Raw genomic sequence first — 17,686 nt, forward strand, 5'->3', positions numbered from 1 at the left:
TCTGTTCCACATTGAACACTACTCCACACAACTCAACCCTGACCGTAACTCCACCCTGACTGCAGCTTCACCCTAACACTTTGATCATCACTCCACACGCCGACCACAGGTCATCACTGACCACAACTCAACTCTGACTACAACTCTACTATGACCGTTGTGTCCTCTTCATCAACATCTGCAATCTGACCACTGTGCCGCCATAACCATAACCCCAAGACTGCACTACTAACCATTCTGGTAGGAAAGAGCTAGAGAACACCTTTCTCTTCTTCTTTCGCTCACTCCTCCCCCTTCCCCTCCTCCCTCAGTTACATTTCCTGTTGTGGTGTTTCCACCTGGCTGGCTGGCTGTGCCTGCTTTCAGTCATTCATAGACTCTGATACGGTCAGTGTAATTTCCTGTGCATAGACCAGCTTGTACGTACACACACACACACACACACACACACACACACACACACACACACACACACACACACACACACACACACACACACACACACACACACACACACACACACACACACCGTTCTTAATTTCCTCCCTGGCTCCCTCCAGCCTTATTACTATACTTCAATGTTTCTCGCAGTCCACTTTCAATTATCCTCCTCTCTCTCTTGCTCTCTCTTTCCTTGAGAGATGTAGTTTTAACACCATTATAATGTGTATGGGGGGTGGGGGGTGTGTGCGTGTGACAAACAATTTATTTTTAAATGCAGTAAAGCTATTGTATGTTTATCATATCAAGGGAGGGGATGGGTGGTTGTGGTGGACGTGTGTGTCTTGTGAGTGTTTTATCTCTATGTTTGCATGTGTGTGTGTAGTTGAATTGGTTGTGCACCCCTATCCTATTTGTTTTTTATATGTATTGTTTTTTTAACCTTTATTTAATTAGGCAAGTCAGTTCACAACAAATTCTTATTTACAACGATGGCCCATGCCGGCCAAACCCTAACCCGGACGACGCTGGGCCAATTGTGCGCCGCCCTATGGGACTCCCAATGACGGCCGGTAGTGATACAGCCTGGAATTGAACCAGGGTCTGTAGTGATGCCTCTAGCACTGAGATGCAGTGCCTTAGACCGCTGCGCCACTCAGGAGCCCAATCTGTCTCTCTGTACACAGGAAGGGCCAGCGGTTGGAGAGGTCGGAGCAGTATGTCCTCAACACCATGGAGGGAGGCAGGAGTACCCTGACCATCCGCAACATCATCCAAGGGGACGGGGGCAGCTATACCTGCCGAGCCACCAACAAGGCCGGGGCGGAGGAGAGGGAGCTCTTCCTCAAAGTGTTCGGTGAGTGTAGCAGCATGTCCTTCATGGGCATCCATACTTATGTTATGACATTCTCAAATTGAAGTAAACATGTCAAATGGTCTCACGTCGCATTTAATAATTTCAACCGAAATATAATGTCCTTATCAGCCGGCTTGATGTCGTCATGAAAAACACATTGCTACCTGGATTTTATATAGTTATTTGATGTTGCTTCGACCAGAAAACCGTAATTGGGCCAAGAATTGGTCATTTTAACATCCCAATTTACTTTTGCTCAGTTACTTTTCAATTCGTTTTTCTTTAGATTTTTAGGCTGTAGGCACTGTAGAAAGCTTTTAACATGATTACTGTGTATTCCTTGATGTTCCTAGAGAGTGTATAGTCTTTGACCTTTTGCACGTCTCTCTATGAATAAAAATCCGTATGGATTCGAATGAAAGACGGCGGGTCTTTAGAGCCAAAAACTGCATGTTCCGCCATAGGCAAGAGGCACTATTAGAATCTACATGTTTCCTGTGCGTTAAAAGCAACATAAGCTACATATTCCTGAGTATTACCAAAGATTTTTATAAATAACCCAAGATGGACCACAGCCTGTCGTTTCCAATGGGTCAAATTCGTCATAGTGGGCAGAACAAACATGGAGAGGGGCAGAACCAAGCACGAGTGTTCTAGAATGTATTCTCATATTTCAGTTAGGGGGAACGCCTACTCTGTGAAGTGCGTGTGTGTAATAACTATATTCACCCCTTTTTTCACTTTGGGTAAGGGTAAAATCGACAAAACTTAGTCCACTCTGTTCGAAAACAGATGATAGTTTTGGGAGCAGAACTGTTTCATTGATGAGAACATTTGCATAATGTTGGCCAAAATCCATCTTCTCCCACTGCCGGCCACTGGGATTCCTCTCATCACCATATTTGGTATTGAGTAGAAACGCCAACCAGATGCATCACACTTACACATCCGGTGAAATATCTGGCTCATCGTTCTATCTGTGGTGTTGCTGGGTGTTTCTAGTGAGTGTACAGTCCTTGAACTTACGTGACCTCATGTGTGTCTATGAATATTAATACAAATTGATTTGAATATAAGGTGTTTTGTCTTGAGCGCTACAAACAGCCAATTCCTATTCACCAAGGAAAACTATTATTTCAGAGGAAAACTTTCATCATGCAGCCACTACCTCAACCAATCATCCAACAACTTGAATCTAATACAATTCCAGACGGGGGGAAAAAATACAACTAATTTATTGTAGAATCGGTGACACCCTGTTCATAAAAGTTTCAATTTATATTTTCATAAAGCTGCCAGTATATTTCCTCCCTGATTATTCCGATGGAGCTCTTTCCTCTTTATGAAAATGTATGGAGATTTATGCTCTAGTCATCAAGATCTTTTCAAGGCCCAGGCTCCGGTTGGTTTTCAAAATGCATATTTAAATTAAGAAGATAGCGGAGAGCTTGAGTTTTGTTTTGCAAAGTGCAGCGGAGAAACACAGTTGTAAGAGTTTTATTACCCCTGCAAGTTGAGAGAGCAGGAGATGAAGAGAAGAGGGATTTGCCATTGAGAGTTTATGCCACATTTCTTGGTGTTTCACAGGGTTGAATTTTTATGGCCTCTTGCGTTTGGTGTCACCCGAAGCAACTGCACTGGCCAACATCTGGACTACCATGAAACATCAAAATATATATATATACATAGGCTAGATTGAAATGGGAATCTAGTCTTCATGTTAAAAAACTTGAAGCAAAAGCTTATTTTTTACACAAGAATGTGTATAAGAGAAGACCTTGATGAAGGTATTGGCAAAATGTTTACCATAAAACAAACTTTCATTGTGCTACCAAGAGTCGCTTAATATCTTTTCATCTTCAGCTTGCTCCACTGATCAATTATTCATCTGTAAAGGAGAAGACACACTTGCACAGAATTTACCATCTGTTATAAAGGTTGTGCATTTCTTCACAGCTTTACAGCCGTCCCTACTTTACTTGTACATGTTGTGTAAAAAAAAAAAAAAAAATGTATACATGATTCATATTGCACACTATTTGCCCATGACACGCGTGGCGTTTGGGCGCTAGCTTAGACAGCCATGTCTGAGAGAGTGGTTTATCCGCCGGAGACCAATGGTGAGCGGACCTCTACGCCACCGCCGTGGAGCCACGCTCCTTATTGCTTCTTATCGAGGGCGCTCAGCATCAAAAAAGGGTTTGTCTGTACACCGCGTGTCTCGTCGCTAAACACCCCCATCGGCAGCCAGCCAGCATAATGCTGCGTCTGTTAAGAAGCCAGAGGATCCACAGAAGGAATTAAATAGACTGTATATAAAGAATATATGAAAGAGGAAAAAACGTCTGTTGAAGAGAAAGTGGAGAAGTAAAGATATTGTGAGAAAGAGGATGTGAGGGAGTAGGGAGACTTAACTCAAAGTAGTGGTTGTCTGGTTGTCTGTCTGGGCATGGTGTGGACTCAAATGTAAGGATTACTTTGTCTCAAGGCTATAAACTGCGATGCACAACTCTACTTTCAGAAATAGAAAAGTATGATTCTGAACAGTAGATTGAGATCGTATGGCCTCAATAGTCAAGCCCAAAGTTGTCCATCTTCCAATACCTGGTGCTAGCCCTCGGTGTCTCCTGTCTTAAATTATTGTCTTTCTCTTTCTCCCTATCTCTGTCTTTCTTCCTTTCACTCTTCATCCCTATCTCTCTCTTTATCTCTTTCATCCACCCTCTCTTTCCTCTATCTCTCTTGGTCTCTCCTCCTCTCCCTCTCTCTATTTCTCTCTCCTGCATCTATCTTGGACTCTCTCCCCCCTTCTCCCTACCTCTCCTTTCAATCTATCTCTTTCTCTCTCTGTCCCTCCAGTCCAGCCACACATCACCCAGCTGCGTAACGTGACGGCGGTAGAGGGCAGCGCCGCCATGATCTCCTGCGTGGCCGAGGGGGAGCCGCTGCCTGAGATCTCCTGGAGGAGAGCCAACGATGGTCGGAGCTTCACCGACAGAGACAAGGTAACACTGGGCTGTCCCCTGCTCTTACTTCCGCCCCCTTTTTCATTGTATGTTGCCTACTGTTGCACTCTACTGGTACCCAGTTCACCTTCTCTAGACAAGCACAGTCACACGCAAGCAAGCACGCACATGCTCACACACACAGGCATGCTTGCGTACAGACAGACAGACAGACAGACAGACAGACAGACAGACAGACAGACAGACAGACAGACAGACAGACAGACAGACAGACAGACAGACAGACAGACAGACAGACAGACAGACAGACAGACAGACAGACAGACAGACAGAGTAACCCCGTTGTCCCTGCTTTTACTCTCCATCTTCCACTTCATACTGCCTACAGTCACACAAAGTACTTTCCTCAACCCTCTCTCACCACTTATTTCTTGCACAGACAGTTGCCCGGTATTAACAAAGAACATATCTGAGGAGAATGCTCATCTTTGAAGATGGATGTGACCGCGTCATAGAGTAGTTCTCAGCACGGACATTTTTTGACTATACGTTTTGTGGGCCCAGTAATTCCAACATCTCCTTCCTAGGGTTCTTTAGAGGCACTACGTTATATCCACCATGCAATAAGGTACAGTATATATGAAGTAAAAGATTGTTCATTGTGTTACTTAACAAAGAGAGAAAGGTAGGCCATAGGGTAACCTACCTCATCCAAAGATTAGTTATACTCAGTGTATCAAGGTTGGATGCCATTGATGACCCATGTTGGTCACGACATTCATCTCTGAGATTCTCGGAGCATACATTGTGCCTCAACAGACAGAGGTTAAAGAAATGCTCTCAACATGGCTAAGAGTAAACAGACAGCTACCCTGTGTTTTTTCTGTCATTGTCTCAGTAGGCGCCGAGCACTAATGCTTTTCGAGAGGCGCTGCATTAGCAAAGATGGCTTCCACTTTCCACGGGAAAAAGGTCAATGGCTGAGATAAATGAATGTGTGCGTTGGCACAAACCGCTCGGCTTTATAAATCAAGGCACTGAATGAGAGTAAATACTTCTTCGCGCTCCGAGGCAAATGCAATTATGGAAATGTGAGCGCCGAGCAACACACCTAAATGTATGGGAAAGAACAAACAGGGCTTTGTGTATATTGCTGCCTTGATTGATGGCCATGGGCATTAGGTGTAAAGCTACTCGCCTCTTCTTTCAATTTACATCTGCATATCCAGACACAGCCAGCACGCTGCTCTCTATTCTCTTATCCAGTATCACAAAACGTAACGCCGCTACTTTACGTCGGGGTAATGTAGCAAGAGCATTGTTTTGTTTCTGTCTCCTTTTTGCTGTCGTGAGCATATTTGTTTCTCATTGAAGCACATACAAACCCAGCAAACTAGTTGAGAAACAGTGTACGCTGGTTGAAAGTCAATGCTACGTAGTAACAGAGCATTGTGGGTTTCTGTTTACCTGTTTTCTCATCTCAATGCCACTGGCGAGGTTATGATAGCACTAGCAGCGAGCTACAGCAGCTCCCCATTCACGGCAGCTTAATAAGGTCTTACAGCAAGCCGGCACTCCCAAGGGCAACAGGCACAGCCACTGTATCTTTACTGAAGAAAGAGGATAAGGAAAGATGTGGCGTCTTCTTTTAACTGATCCAGAGCCAGCACTAATACCATCGGAGAAGTTCGTATGGGCTTACTTGGAGTTCAGCTTTGGAGATATCTTATTTAAGATCGTGTGTGATCATTGCAGGGTGTAGGAGGGCATGTTCCGTCCACATCAGATGGAGAGGACTTCCAATGATCTGCTCTGCTCTCCATCTTTCATCTTCCACCTACCTTTACCTCTCTCTCTCTTTTTCTCTCTCTCTCTACCTATCTCTCTTTGTCTCCCTCTTGCTATGTGAGCTTTCTGTCTCATACTCTCTCTCGTTCTCCTTCCTTCCGGCTGTGTCTGAGTGTGTGCTCCTGCAGTGCCTCCTGTCCATGTCAGCTCCTCTGCACTGCATATCAAACAGGCTAGTGTCTCACTCCCTCTCTCTGCCTCCTCCCTTTCCTCCCCCCATCGCCTCCCTCCTTCTCCCTAGAGAGAGCATCCCTTCCTCAGCCAGGTGAACCTGGGAATAAATAACCCAAATATAGGAGAGAGAGCGAGAGAGAATGCACAAAGCCCAGAGTCAGCATTCTCTTCCTCTGGCAAATTTGACTTTCTGCCCCCCTGTTTATTTGACAGCGTTTATATTCATTCCAAATTCAATGGTCAGTTCCACTCCTGAATTGTTCAAATGGAATGTGGAGGGCACCTGCTGTATATGTGCAGTAGGACACTGTGACCATGTTACTGAAAGCACCACTTTCATAGCCAACCACCAGTTTATTAAAAATAATCACGTTCAAGGAAAAAACAGGATCAAACCAACTTGAATCTAAGTGACGATTCACCCGAGATCAAACCAACTTTACTATACCCTTTATCACTCCTTAAAGGGAGGCCTCTTTAACCTGGCAGTAGCGAGAGACTGTGTGAGCTGAAATGACTGCAAGAGATTGTTTCAATCTGAAATGACTGCAAGAGACTTCACAGTCAGTGCTGATACAACTGAGGGATTATAATGGGCATTAACAGGGGGCGTTGGGGCTGGCATTGGAGCACTAGAAATGAGCTGTATATGCATCGATTGTCTAGGGAGATCTATAGAGTGGGCGTCGGAGTCTGTGTGAGTCTGCCACATCCGCACACTGCAGGGGCAAGCTCCCAGGAGACACCAGGGCTCAAGACTGAAGGAGAAGGGAGGAAAATGACACAGAGACAGGTCCCAGAGGGGGGAGAGATATCTATAGGCCAAATTAGACCTGGCATGGGAACTCCGCGTGTTACGACTGCAGTCTTCTGAGTGCTGGGCCCAAGTCCTGCTGGTGTCTAACCCTAGCACTTGATTAATCAATGGCAGTCACTATCTGCTTAGGGAGTCCGCACAGCTAGCAGACCTGTGTTCAAATAGTATTTGTTTTCATTCAAATATTCAAATAAAAATGGAGTAGTCCCAAAAGTGCAATCCCCGCCCATCTGGCACTCCAGACAGGCTTGATCAAACTCTCAAAGTATTTGAAGAACCCAAAATATTTACTTTGTAAGTGATGATCACCCTGAGCTAGTTTGTCTTTGTTAAGTGTCATTGATGATTACAAGGAATGATTGCTGCTCCCAATCTAATTGACCCTCGGCTTCAAATTGAGACCATCTGTCTTCACAGTTCCCTGTCTAATTATTGCAAATCAATTGATAGTCAATCACATTAATCCTAGCCAGAGTCGTAAAACTGATTTTACATCAGATACTTGGTTTGACTTAGTGTCAGGGGGGTTTAACGGTTATGAAGGTGTGTGAGGTTGTTATGAAGTAAAACGTCAACAGATAAAAAGTGTATGGATTAAAACAATATATTTAACCAGGCAAGTCAATTAAGAACAAATTCTTATTTGCAATGACGGCCTAGGAAGAGTGGATTAACTGCCTTGTTCAGAGGCAGAACGACAGATTTTGACCTTGTCAGCTCGGGGATTCGATCTAGCAACCTTTCGGTTACTGGCCCAACGCTCTAACTACTAGGCTACCTGCCGCCCCGGCTGGATGGATGGAGTGGATGAAGCAAATTCTTCACATGAGATGTACAGTATGCAATAAATTCAAAATTCAAATTTTGTGTGCGTGTGTGCCTATGCATGTGTGTGTGCACAGAGCCAAGATGGACGTATGGATGTGCGGGGCCGCCATGGCAAGTCCATGTTGACCATCAGTGGGGTGAAGCTTACTGACTTGGGACGTTTTGACTGTGAGGCCCTCAGCAGGATCGGGGGCCACCAAAAGAGCATGTTCCTCGATATAGAGTGTAAGTACAGTTGGATAACAAAAACACACATGCCTGCGCTGATAAGGTATACACACACACACACGTTTGCACATCTGCACAGTATTCACACAAAGGGAATGGATCATACCCGCTACCTCACTTTTTAACCAAGGTGCATGAATTGAGGAGCAAACGGAAGTAGAGATAATATTCTCTATTGGAGAACAATGGAAGTAAATGGAAAAGCTTTTTCATTATTTCATCTAAAACCAATACAACTTGTTTGCACATGCAGAGCATCAAAACCACACACACAAAGCTGCTGACTTGTAATATTCCATTGTTGAACACTGTTTCTGTTCCCTTTTTAGCAAATGCTTGAATAATCACAACAGAGTTGCCTGCCCCCCAGAAAGCTAATTAGTAGGAGGATATCCTGCTGCATTATTTATCCCATATTACACACACACACACACACACACACACACACACACACACACACTTCCTGTTGAAAAAACTGCTTCCTCCTGTACTCTTTAATAATAAGATTAAAGCTAAAGATCTCACCATCTCATTTCAGAACACAGTTCAATTCAATCCAATGGTGCTTTAACCCTTTGATTTGTACAGTCACATATTTGTGATCGTTGTTGAGTGGTCCCTGCAGCGTACCATTGCAAATATGTGTTTGGAACAGAAGTAACGGAACATTTGATGCAATAAACGTGTCTAAACAGCATCTTTGTCTAATAAACATCTAAACAATGTTTTGTACTGATGGGAAATAAAGGTCTTCACCTTTTATTGTAAAAGATAAATGTGAACTTCATCATCCAAACATAACACAGAACACATCCACAGCCAATCTCCATAAACCAGTCTAAATAACAAGTTGTGCTGACAAAAAAATAACATAAGTTAGTGACCTAAAAGCTAGACTTGTTTACAATGTACCACATCCCCGGTGAACACAAGGGAGAAATGTAATATTGTTTAGAAAATAGCTAACAGCAGCTAAATTCTTTATGATGGCAGCTATGTTTGTTTGTTTGTTTGACAAGCGAAAACTCCATAATCCCAGAATGCCATTCACTATAAAACGCAAACAAACATAGTCAAAGATGGCTTTGCTCATTTCCTGAAAAATATGAACTTAGTTTGTCCACTTTTCAGCATATTACAAATCTTCGATGTACAAGAACCGGAGCACATGACTTGACAAGTCGTTTATCGTTTTTGACAAATCACAAAGATCACAGATCATCACCCCAAATACAATCCTACTGTCTAGCCTAACCGTAGCGCGAAAGCTAGACAGGGATGAAACCATTTTAGTGGGGTTTGTGGGCGGGTTCATAACATTTTTGGGGGGGGTTTCAAGTCCATGGGATGTAGAAATGAGGGAAGGTATTGTGGGGAGATATTACTATGATGGAGAATTTATCAATACATAGGGGGAAAACACAGGAGAAGTTTATAAGCGAAATGAAATAAAACCCCTGGAGGGATCTGAGATGGCAACCCTGAGGTACCATAGTTTCTGACCTGAAGATCACTGACGTCATGATTTGACCTCGTATTTTTCCCAGGTCCCAGTTGTCTTGGAAGCACCATAAGTCAGTCGAGTGTACTATACCTGCACCTCGTTTTGTTATAACATCTTTGCAACCAGAATGTATGAATTGTATGATAATCAACAAACATGGTGCCACACACAGCTGGTAATTAGCTTAGCATTAGCTCATCATAATCAGTAAAACTTTTTAAAAGTATTTTACTTTTAAAGTATGTGTCCATTACAATCTATATAAGAATTGGAATGCATGATTTGTCACCAGTACTTGAAAACGTGAATAAAACAGTAAATCAATAATGAACCATACATATGGTATGCTACAATAGGAATGACAACACGATATACAAAAAATAAGGTACTTACTTTGATAGGAATGCACACATGTCCAAAGTGATAAACAACAATAAGGTCAATGCAGGTGCCAGCCAGAAACTGTGCAAGGCCTGTTCTGACTAGAGATGTGCTATGTCTTCATACTTGATCTGGGGAAAAACTGGGGAGGTGCTTGGGCTCTCGTTGAAGATTGAAGTTTGTCCGGCTCAGAGATATATATCTCAAAGATATATTGTCAGCAACAGTGAAATTGGCTACTTCTTATGTGAATTAATGAGGAGGCGGAAACACACCTCAATCCAAACTGTAGTTAGAAAATAATAAAAAATTGACAATTTGAAACACAGCCAATAGATAATTAGCAGCCAGCGTTCCTTGGTTTTAGGGCAGCGTAGGTTAACTGTCCTGTTGCGTAACAATCACATTTTGGAATGATGAGTGCATTATGATATCACACGCATAAATAAACTCACGCTAGGGCGTCCGTTAGAGGTATTTGGAACTCGTGTGAAAAGGTTAATGGCATGAAACATACATGTAATAATTTCCGAAGTAGATGTGCAATTGCACCAAGGAACTACATAGCCCCAGGTGTCTGTCTTTTCTAACAAACGTGCTATAAATGGCATCCTTTGAGGTGAGCATGCATGACATCACTGCCCTCACTTTTCTCCAGCCACCCTTGGCAGTGCCACACCCTCAGAGCAGTGACCCACCACGCCCTCGCTCAACACATGACAGCCCCAAGAGGTGTGTGATTGAGCGTAGATGCGGCGGGGGCTAAGCCAACTGTCGCAGCGGAGCTAATAAACGTATTTATTAAGTCTGTGGCGGGACTAGAGGAGGAGGTAGAGGCACGTCTTCCTTCGTGACAGAGCGCCAGGCATCAATCTCCCTAATGGAATACTGCGAGCAAGCATAAAACATACCATAATGCCACTCTACTGACTACTGGGCGAGTGCAGCGGCGAGCAGGGATGGCGAGCGCCACCCCCCAATGCAGTGGGGTGGATCGTTCATTAGCACCCATCCAGCTCGGCACCACAGATTCACACATTCACACACACAAACACACAACGACACACACACACTCGGGAAGAGTATCGTAATGGAGATCTCTCGCCCAGCATGAGGTGTCTTCAATAAGTTCAGGCTTCCTTTGAACTTTAGGGAGAGTGTATTGAGGCATTCATGAGACACTCTCTTTTCCCTTTGTGTGATTATGTGTAAACCCAACAACCCGTTTATTGGATTTTGGTCATCTCAGATTATATATATTTTTTAATTGCCTGGTTTTGCATGACTTGGAAGCTAACCCGACCAATCACGTTGTGTCTTGGATAGACATGCCCAAGTTCCAGACCAACCAAACCATCTTTTACTCGTGGGAGGGCAACCCGGTGAACATCAGCTGTGACGTCAAGTCCAACCCGCCCGCCACCATGCTATGGAGGAGAGAACGCCTCACCATCTCGGCCGAAGGCACTGCCAACACACGTGTCCACACTATCGACGGCAAGTCCCTGCTAGAGGTGGGTATAGGAAGGAAAAGGGCACCCACCGGTAACAGTCTAACTTCAGAAATACAAATCATGGCCACCTTATCATCCCCAGCTTCCAAGTTGTCTATTCATCTCCTCTCCTTTCCTCTCCTCTGCATCTCTTTCCTAGGTCATTGCCAACTTACCTGGTAAAAAAGGACTGAATGAAAGAAACAATGCTTTATACTGGCTGATATAGTGTTACCCAAAGTCTTCACTTCGTGTAATGCCAGTGTCGGTGTATTGACTCAGCTCTGGTCTTTGTGCTCACTCAAATGTTTGTCCCTAGGTCACCCCAGTGTCCGACAGGGATTTCGGACGCTACAACTGCACGGCACGTAACAACATCGGAGCGAAATACCAGGAGTTCATCTTGGCCCAGGCAGGTAAGTGCTGGCCTCATAAAGTAACCAATCCCCCCCCCCATTATAGCACATTGGACTTTCCCTTGATATCATACAGTACACATTGAATCGAGTAAACCATGCACAACAACATATCAAAGTTCATCCATCAACCAAATAGTTCCAACTATGTATCATCCATGTGGCATGATTAACCAAATATCGCCGCAGTCAACCAATGAAATATCTAATGCTGCCCCAAGCAACAAAGGGTCACTTCACTGGAAGCCCAGATAGTATCTTCCAACTGTTTTTCACCCCTCTCACTCTCTTTTGGTGTTGATAACCTCCTTGTTTGCTGTTACCATGGTAGTAGATTCCATAACCACTCCCCCCAACCTCTATTTATCCTAATATAAAATGGTTCTCACTGATTTAATGTACTGTAGCTCCTAAGTACAGTTTATGTTTAGATAAAACACATTATAACTATTCAACCTTAGCGACTTGTATGACTTATTTGGAAGATACAGTATGTGCTGGATTTGAGAATCAATTGTTGAATCTGGCTTTGTGCACAGACCTTCATAGCTCAAACTTCCCTTTGTGTGTCTGTCTGTGTGTGTGTGTGTGTGTGTGTGTGTGTGTGTGTGTGTGTGTGTGTGTGTGTGTGTGTGTGTGTGTGTGTGCATGCGTGCATTTATTCTAGTGTGTGTGTGTGTATGCTGCATATTAGTGTGTACATTACTGTATGTACGTGTGTGCGTTTATGCTTGCCCAGATGGAAGATACTAACTGTTTTTTGCACCCCTCTCACTCTGTTTTGTTGTTGATAACCTCCTTATTTGCCATTTCCATGGCAGTAAATACCATAACCCCCCCCCCCAACCTCTATTTAGCCTAAACTAATCTCAAATAGTGCTCGCTGATTTAAAGTAGTTCCCCCAATTTACTAAAGTACCCCCTAATTTACGGTGCATAGCGCAGGCTAATATACAATAACGCAGTCCAATTCATTTTAGTACAGATTCAGTTACTTCAAACACAGGGCCTCTGAGAAGTAGAATTCTGAGAAAAAGGACTTAAGATGTAGTTTTAAGAGACATCTTCCGCACACATACCCACATACGTATGCATTTCCGCATTCACACACACACACGTCGGAACACACGTCGGAACACACACTTCAAACACACAGAGACACCTTTATAAACTCTCTATCTGTCACACACACACACACACACACACAAGTCTTCGCTCATTTTAGATTCAGAACTCTTCACCTCTCTCTCGCAATGAATGGAGTGTCGCCAGGTTTGGGGATCCATGAAATGAAACAACGATTCCTTCACGCACACACTCTCCCGCCCATCAGTTTGATTTGGTTTTAAAGTCTGATCATTAAAGAGAGAGGAAACTCTAGTGTAATAACTCTAGATAGAAGACTGTGAGCCAACCCTGTCAGCCAATTACCCCGCTAAATGCTAACACTTGATTCATGATCAAGCTTATGCAACTCTTTATGTAACTTGAATGATATTTTAAATGTTATTGATGTTAAGAAGATTTGGGCCTGAATTCACAAAGTGTCTCAGAGTAGGAGTGCTGAACTAGGATCAGGTCCACCCTCTTATTCATTATGGCAAAGGCAAAATCAGATCAGTACTCCTACTCTGAGACGCATCGTGAATACGGTCTCTGATGTATTACCCAAGATATTATGGGGTTGTGCCAAGTTAAAATGCAGTGTATATAAGACTGTGAAGGATTGACGCTGAAGCCTTGAACTGCCTATACCCACAGTGTTAGCAAAGAGTTCAATTTGTCTCCCTTCCCACTCTAACTTTGTGTCATATCGCAACAGAGATCGAAAGAAATACAGTTTAGGTGTAAATAATAACTTGTCGCTAGATACGCATTGTAACTATTCAACTTTAGCAACGTGTACCACTTATTGAGAAGGCATTGTGCTGGGTTTTCAGAATCAGTTGTTGAATCAGGCTTCGTACATTGACCTTCATAGCTCAAACTTTTATCCATATGGTAGATGGTTTCCCTTTGTGTGTGTGTGTGTGTGTGTGTGTGTGTGTGTGTGTGTGTGTGTGTGTGCGCGTGCGCGTGCGTGCGCAGGCTGCATATCAGTGTGTACGTTTCTGCGTTTATGCTTGTGTGTCTATGTGTGTGCCCGATTGTGTGTAGCTCCACAACCGTGCTGAAAGTCCTCTCTCTCCTTAATGTATTCCTGGTCTTATAAAAGAGAGGCTCTGTTGGACAGCAACGGTTTCTTTTGATTTGCTCGAAGCCCCGTGGCTCCACCAGATAAAAGGGAAGTGTTTGTGTGATAACGGGATTGAGTCAACCGCTGATAAATATAATGGCCTTGGCTTTTTTTAACTTCGCCCGAACACTGTGTGTGGGTTAACACAAAGCATTCTGCATCGCAAAACCCAATAAGCCTGAGTTGCCATAGCGACATCTTTGTATCACGTGTGAGAGTTTTGATTTGTCAATAACGACACACCAGCGATATTATGTTTCCGTAACAAATAGAGACGTCAATGTAATGTTTCTGAAGGGTTACCGGAACTGATGTTTGGATGTATGTTGTTTCAATGGGGGACGGTTATGAGTGTGACACCTATTTCTCTGTTTTTTTCCAGACGTGCCCTCGAACCCGTACTCGGTGCGCTTGTCGGCCGTGTCGCAGCGCATCGCCACGGTGACATTCATGAAACCCGACTCACATGGCGGTGTACCCATTGGCCACTACCTGGTCAACTACAAGGAAGTGGGCTCGCAGGACTGGAGAGACGTCAAGTCTCATGGTGTCCAGAGTGAGTGTGTTTCCCTATTTCCTCTGTTTTGATCTTCATTATCCCTATTTTAATCATTATCGCTGTCGTTATGTCGTCATCATTGTTATTTTCATTCATCATCATCTACATCAAAAGGGACATAATTTTCGTCATCATCTTCATCTTCAACACCATCTTTGTCATCATCAATCATCATCGTCATAAAAATTTACAATCGTCATCATCAATGGTACGGACATTCTAGATGACCATCTCCACTATAGCGACACACCTCACATTTTCTCACATTTACACGCCTTACATTTACTCAGACGAAAAAAAAGCTGCCGTGTTCAGGGACTAGGTAAGGTTAGGTCTTTCACTGCAAGGTCCTGCCCACCTAAGTCAGACTAAGACCCCTCATCCTTGATGAACCTTTGAACCTCCTTTCCCGCCTGTGTGGGGGGGGGGGGGGGGGGGGGAAGAGAGAGAGAGAGAGAGAGAGAGAGAGAGAGAGAGAGAGAGAGAGAGAGAGAGAGAGAGAGAGAGAGAGAGAGAGAGAGAGAGAGAGAGAGAGAGAGAGAGAGAGAGAGAGAGAGAGAGAGAGAGAGAGAGAGAGAGAGAGAGAGAGAGAGAGAGAGAGAGAGAGAGAGAGAGAGAGAGAGAGAGAGAGAGAGAGAGAGAGAGAGAGAGATAACCAACCAGCAGGTCTGAAAAGCAACTGTTTTTCTCTTTCCCTTTCCACTCTGGCTTCATGACTCCAAATTGATTTTGGAGGCACTCAAGGGAGTGTGTGTGTGATGTGGAGGGCTTCAAAAAAAGAGCACCTCAGAAGGACGGATTCTCAGACGATAAGCAGGTCTGACAAACTTGAAGGGCTTATCGCTAATATCCCTCATTTTGGAGTCAATTACAATAGTGAGCTGGAACGCGGAGAATGCTGAGCAGCATGGAAGCACTGAGGAACAGAGAGAGAACAAAGTGATATATACAGGCAATGAGAACAGAAATAAAGACATAGGGAGTTAAAGAGGATAGAATGAAAGAGAAAATATGAGGAAGATGGAGAGAAAATAATACAAATTAAGATTTTAGAGAGAAAGGGAGATATTAGGGAGAGGGAGATATTCGAGAAAGATGTAGAGTGAAAACAAAATCAAGGTTGTGAAGTATATTGTATGAATTCTTAATTTGTGTTAGTTCTTATGTTCCACCCCCACCTGTTTAACCAACTTCCTTGTCTCGGGGTGAGCACGTTAACGGAGATAGCCAAATCAACTAATTACCATTTGCAAATTGACATTTAATATTCGGAGCCACTTCAGGGCCTTAATATTAATGATGCACATTTGCACTATAAAACAGCTCTGTGTATAATGAGTTGGCACAATTTGTACATCTGAATGCCAGTGGCGCTCACTAAAGGTCTCGTCAAATCCCTGGTAGAGCCAAAATGTTAGCAAATAGCTCATTTTGTATTTAGATACCCCATTATACAATTGCAAAGCAACCATTACCCTTAGCGCACAAGTTGCAAAACAACAACCTTCCCCCAAGTTCAGCGAATGCCTAACTCGGCATGAACGTCCTTTTGTGATTTTCGTGTGACAAACTATGAAAGCTATGTAAATTACTTTATTGTGGAATTTACATAGAAATCTATGATTTTGGGCTGACTGCTGAGAAAATGTTATTAAGCTCTACTGATTAATGTATTGCTATTTTAGGAGTGGTTGTATGATCTAATGTATTTGTTAGAGAAGGACCGATATGGATTTTGTAAGGTCAATGCCGATACCGGTCATTGGGCGCCAAGGAGGCCGATGGACAATATTTTAGGCTGATATTCAATATCATTAAATTTGAAAATGTTCAAGATGTTATTGACAGATGCTTATCATTTCACTGCACACTGTGAAGTTGTCACATAGCATACCGGTAGTCCCAAGTTTCATGTGTATTCCGGTAGAGTTTGAGAGTTCCAAAGAGTATCGTGCCACGAGGGCCATAATAAATCCAAATATAAATAGAAGCAGTGACATGTTGTCCTACTCTGAATACATTGATGCTGAGGCTTTACTTTCCACTGATCCCAGAGAATCAACAATGGAGTACTACTGCTATCATACTGTTTCCACACAAACAGCACACCCACATATTGGCTTAGAGCCCTTACAGCGTTACCTTCTGTACTATCTCTCTGGCCATGAATGGAAGGAGGCAGGGAGGAGGTACGCTAGCTAGCTCAGCTGCAGTGGATTACTCACCCAACACAGCTAGGTACACAGATCCCCCTGTGTCACTCCACAATGGTACGTCCCACCCCCTGTATTGACAAGAGAGTGGTCCTGATAGGAACAGGGGATTTGTGGCCCTAGCATTAGTTTTACCGTATGCTGAGGTCTCCCCTTTGACGCATAGTGGTGTTAGCGGCTCTGTTAGCGATTAGCTTTAGCGTAGCTGGCGACCCCGCCCCCTCACATTCACTGATAGTGGTGTTTGTGGCACTGTTAGCGATGCTGTTAGCGCACTAAGCCAGCTTGTTTTCCAGGTGGAACAAAGAGGCGCTGGGGTGGATTAGTGGGATTCAACAGTGAAGAGTGGGAGGTGGTAGGCGTCTCTCTCATACACACACTCTCGCAGCTGTCTGTTTCACTGTCACTCGACTTGTCAGAAAATCTGTGTCCGTCTGTATCCCTCTCTGACTTTCTGTGTATTTCTCTCTTTCTCTCTTTTTCTCTTTATCTATCTCTTCTACTGTCTGTCTTTTCCCCTTCTCTCTACCTGTCTGTCTGACTGTACAGTTTACATACACCTTAGCCAAATACATTTAAACTCAGTTTTTCACAATTCCTGACATGAGTAAAAATTCCCTGTCTTAGGTCAGTTAAGATCACCACTTTATTTTAAGAACGTGAAATGTCAGAATAATAGTAGAGAGAATGACTTATTCCAGCTTTTAATTCTTTCATCACATTCCC

At 43.6% G+C, this 17,686-nt stretch overlaps 1 protein-coding gene across 1 annotated transcript in view; it reads left to right on the forward strand.

Annotated features, from left to right (window-relative positions):
• The window catches only part of LOC120033168 (neural cell adhesion molecule 2-like), a 171,590-nt gene that overhangs the window by 109,390 nt on the left and 44,514 nt on the right, over positions 1-17,686 (forward strand). The window contains exons 7-12 of the mRNA XM_038979452.1: positions 1,128-1,297; positions 4,157-4,302; positions 8,005-8,155; positions 11,370-11,557; positions 11,856-11,952; positions 14,571-14,744. Of these exons, the coding sequence (XP_038835380.1) occupies positions 1,128-1,297; positions 4,157-4,302; positions 8,005-8,155; positions 11,370-11,557; positions 11,856-11,952; positions 14,571-14,744 (926 nt within the window). The remainder of the gene's footprint in view (positions 1-1,127; positions 1,298-4,156; positions 4,303-8,004; positions 8,156-11,369; positions 11,558-11,855; positions 11,953-14,570; positions 14,745-17,686) is intronic.

The sequence above is a fragment of the Salvelinus namaycush genome, chromosome 40, assembly GCF_016432855.1.
Source record: "Salvelinus namaycush isolate Seneca chromosome 40, SaNama_1.0, whole genome shotgun sequence".
Lineage (NCBI taxonomy): Eukaryota > Metazoa > Chordata > Actinopteri > Salmoniformes > Salmonidae > Salvelinus > Salvelinus namaycush.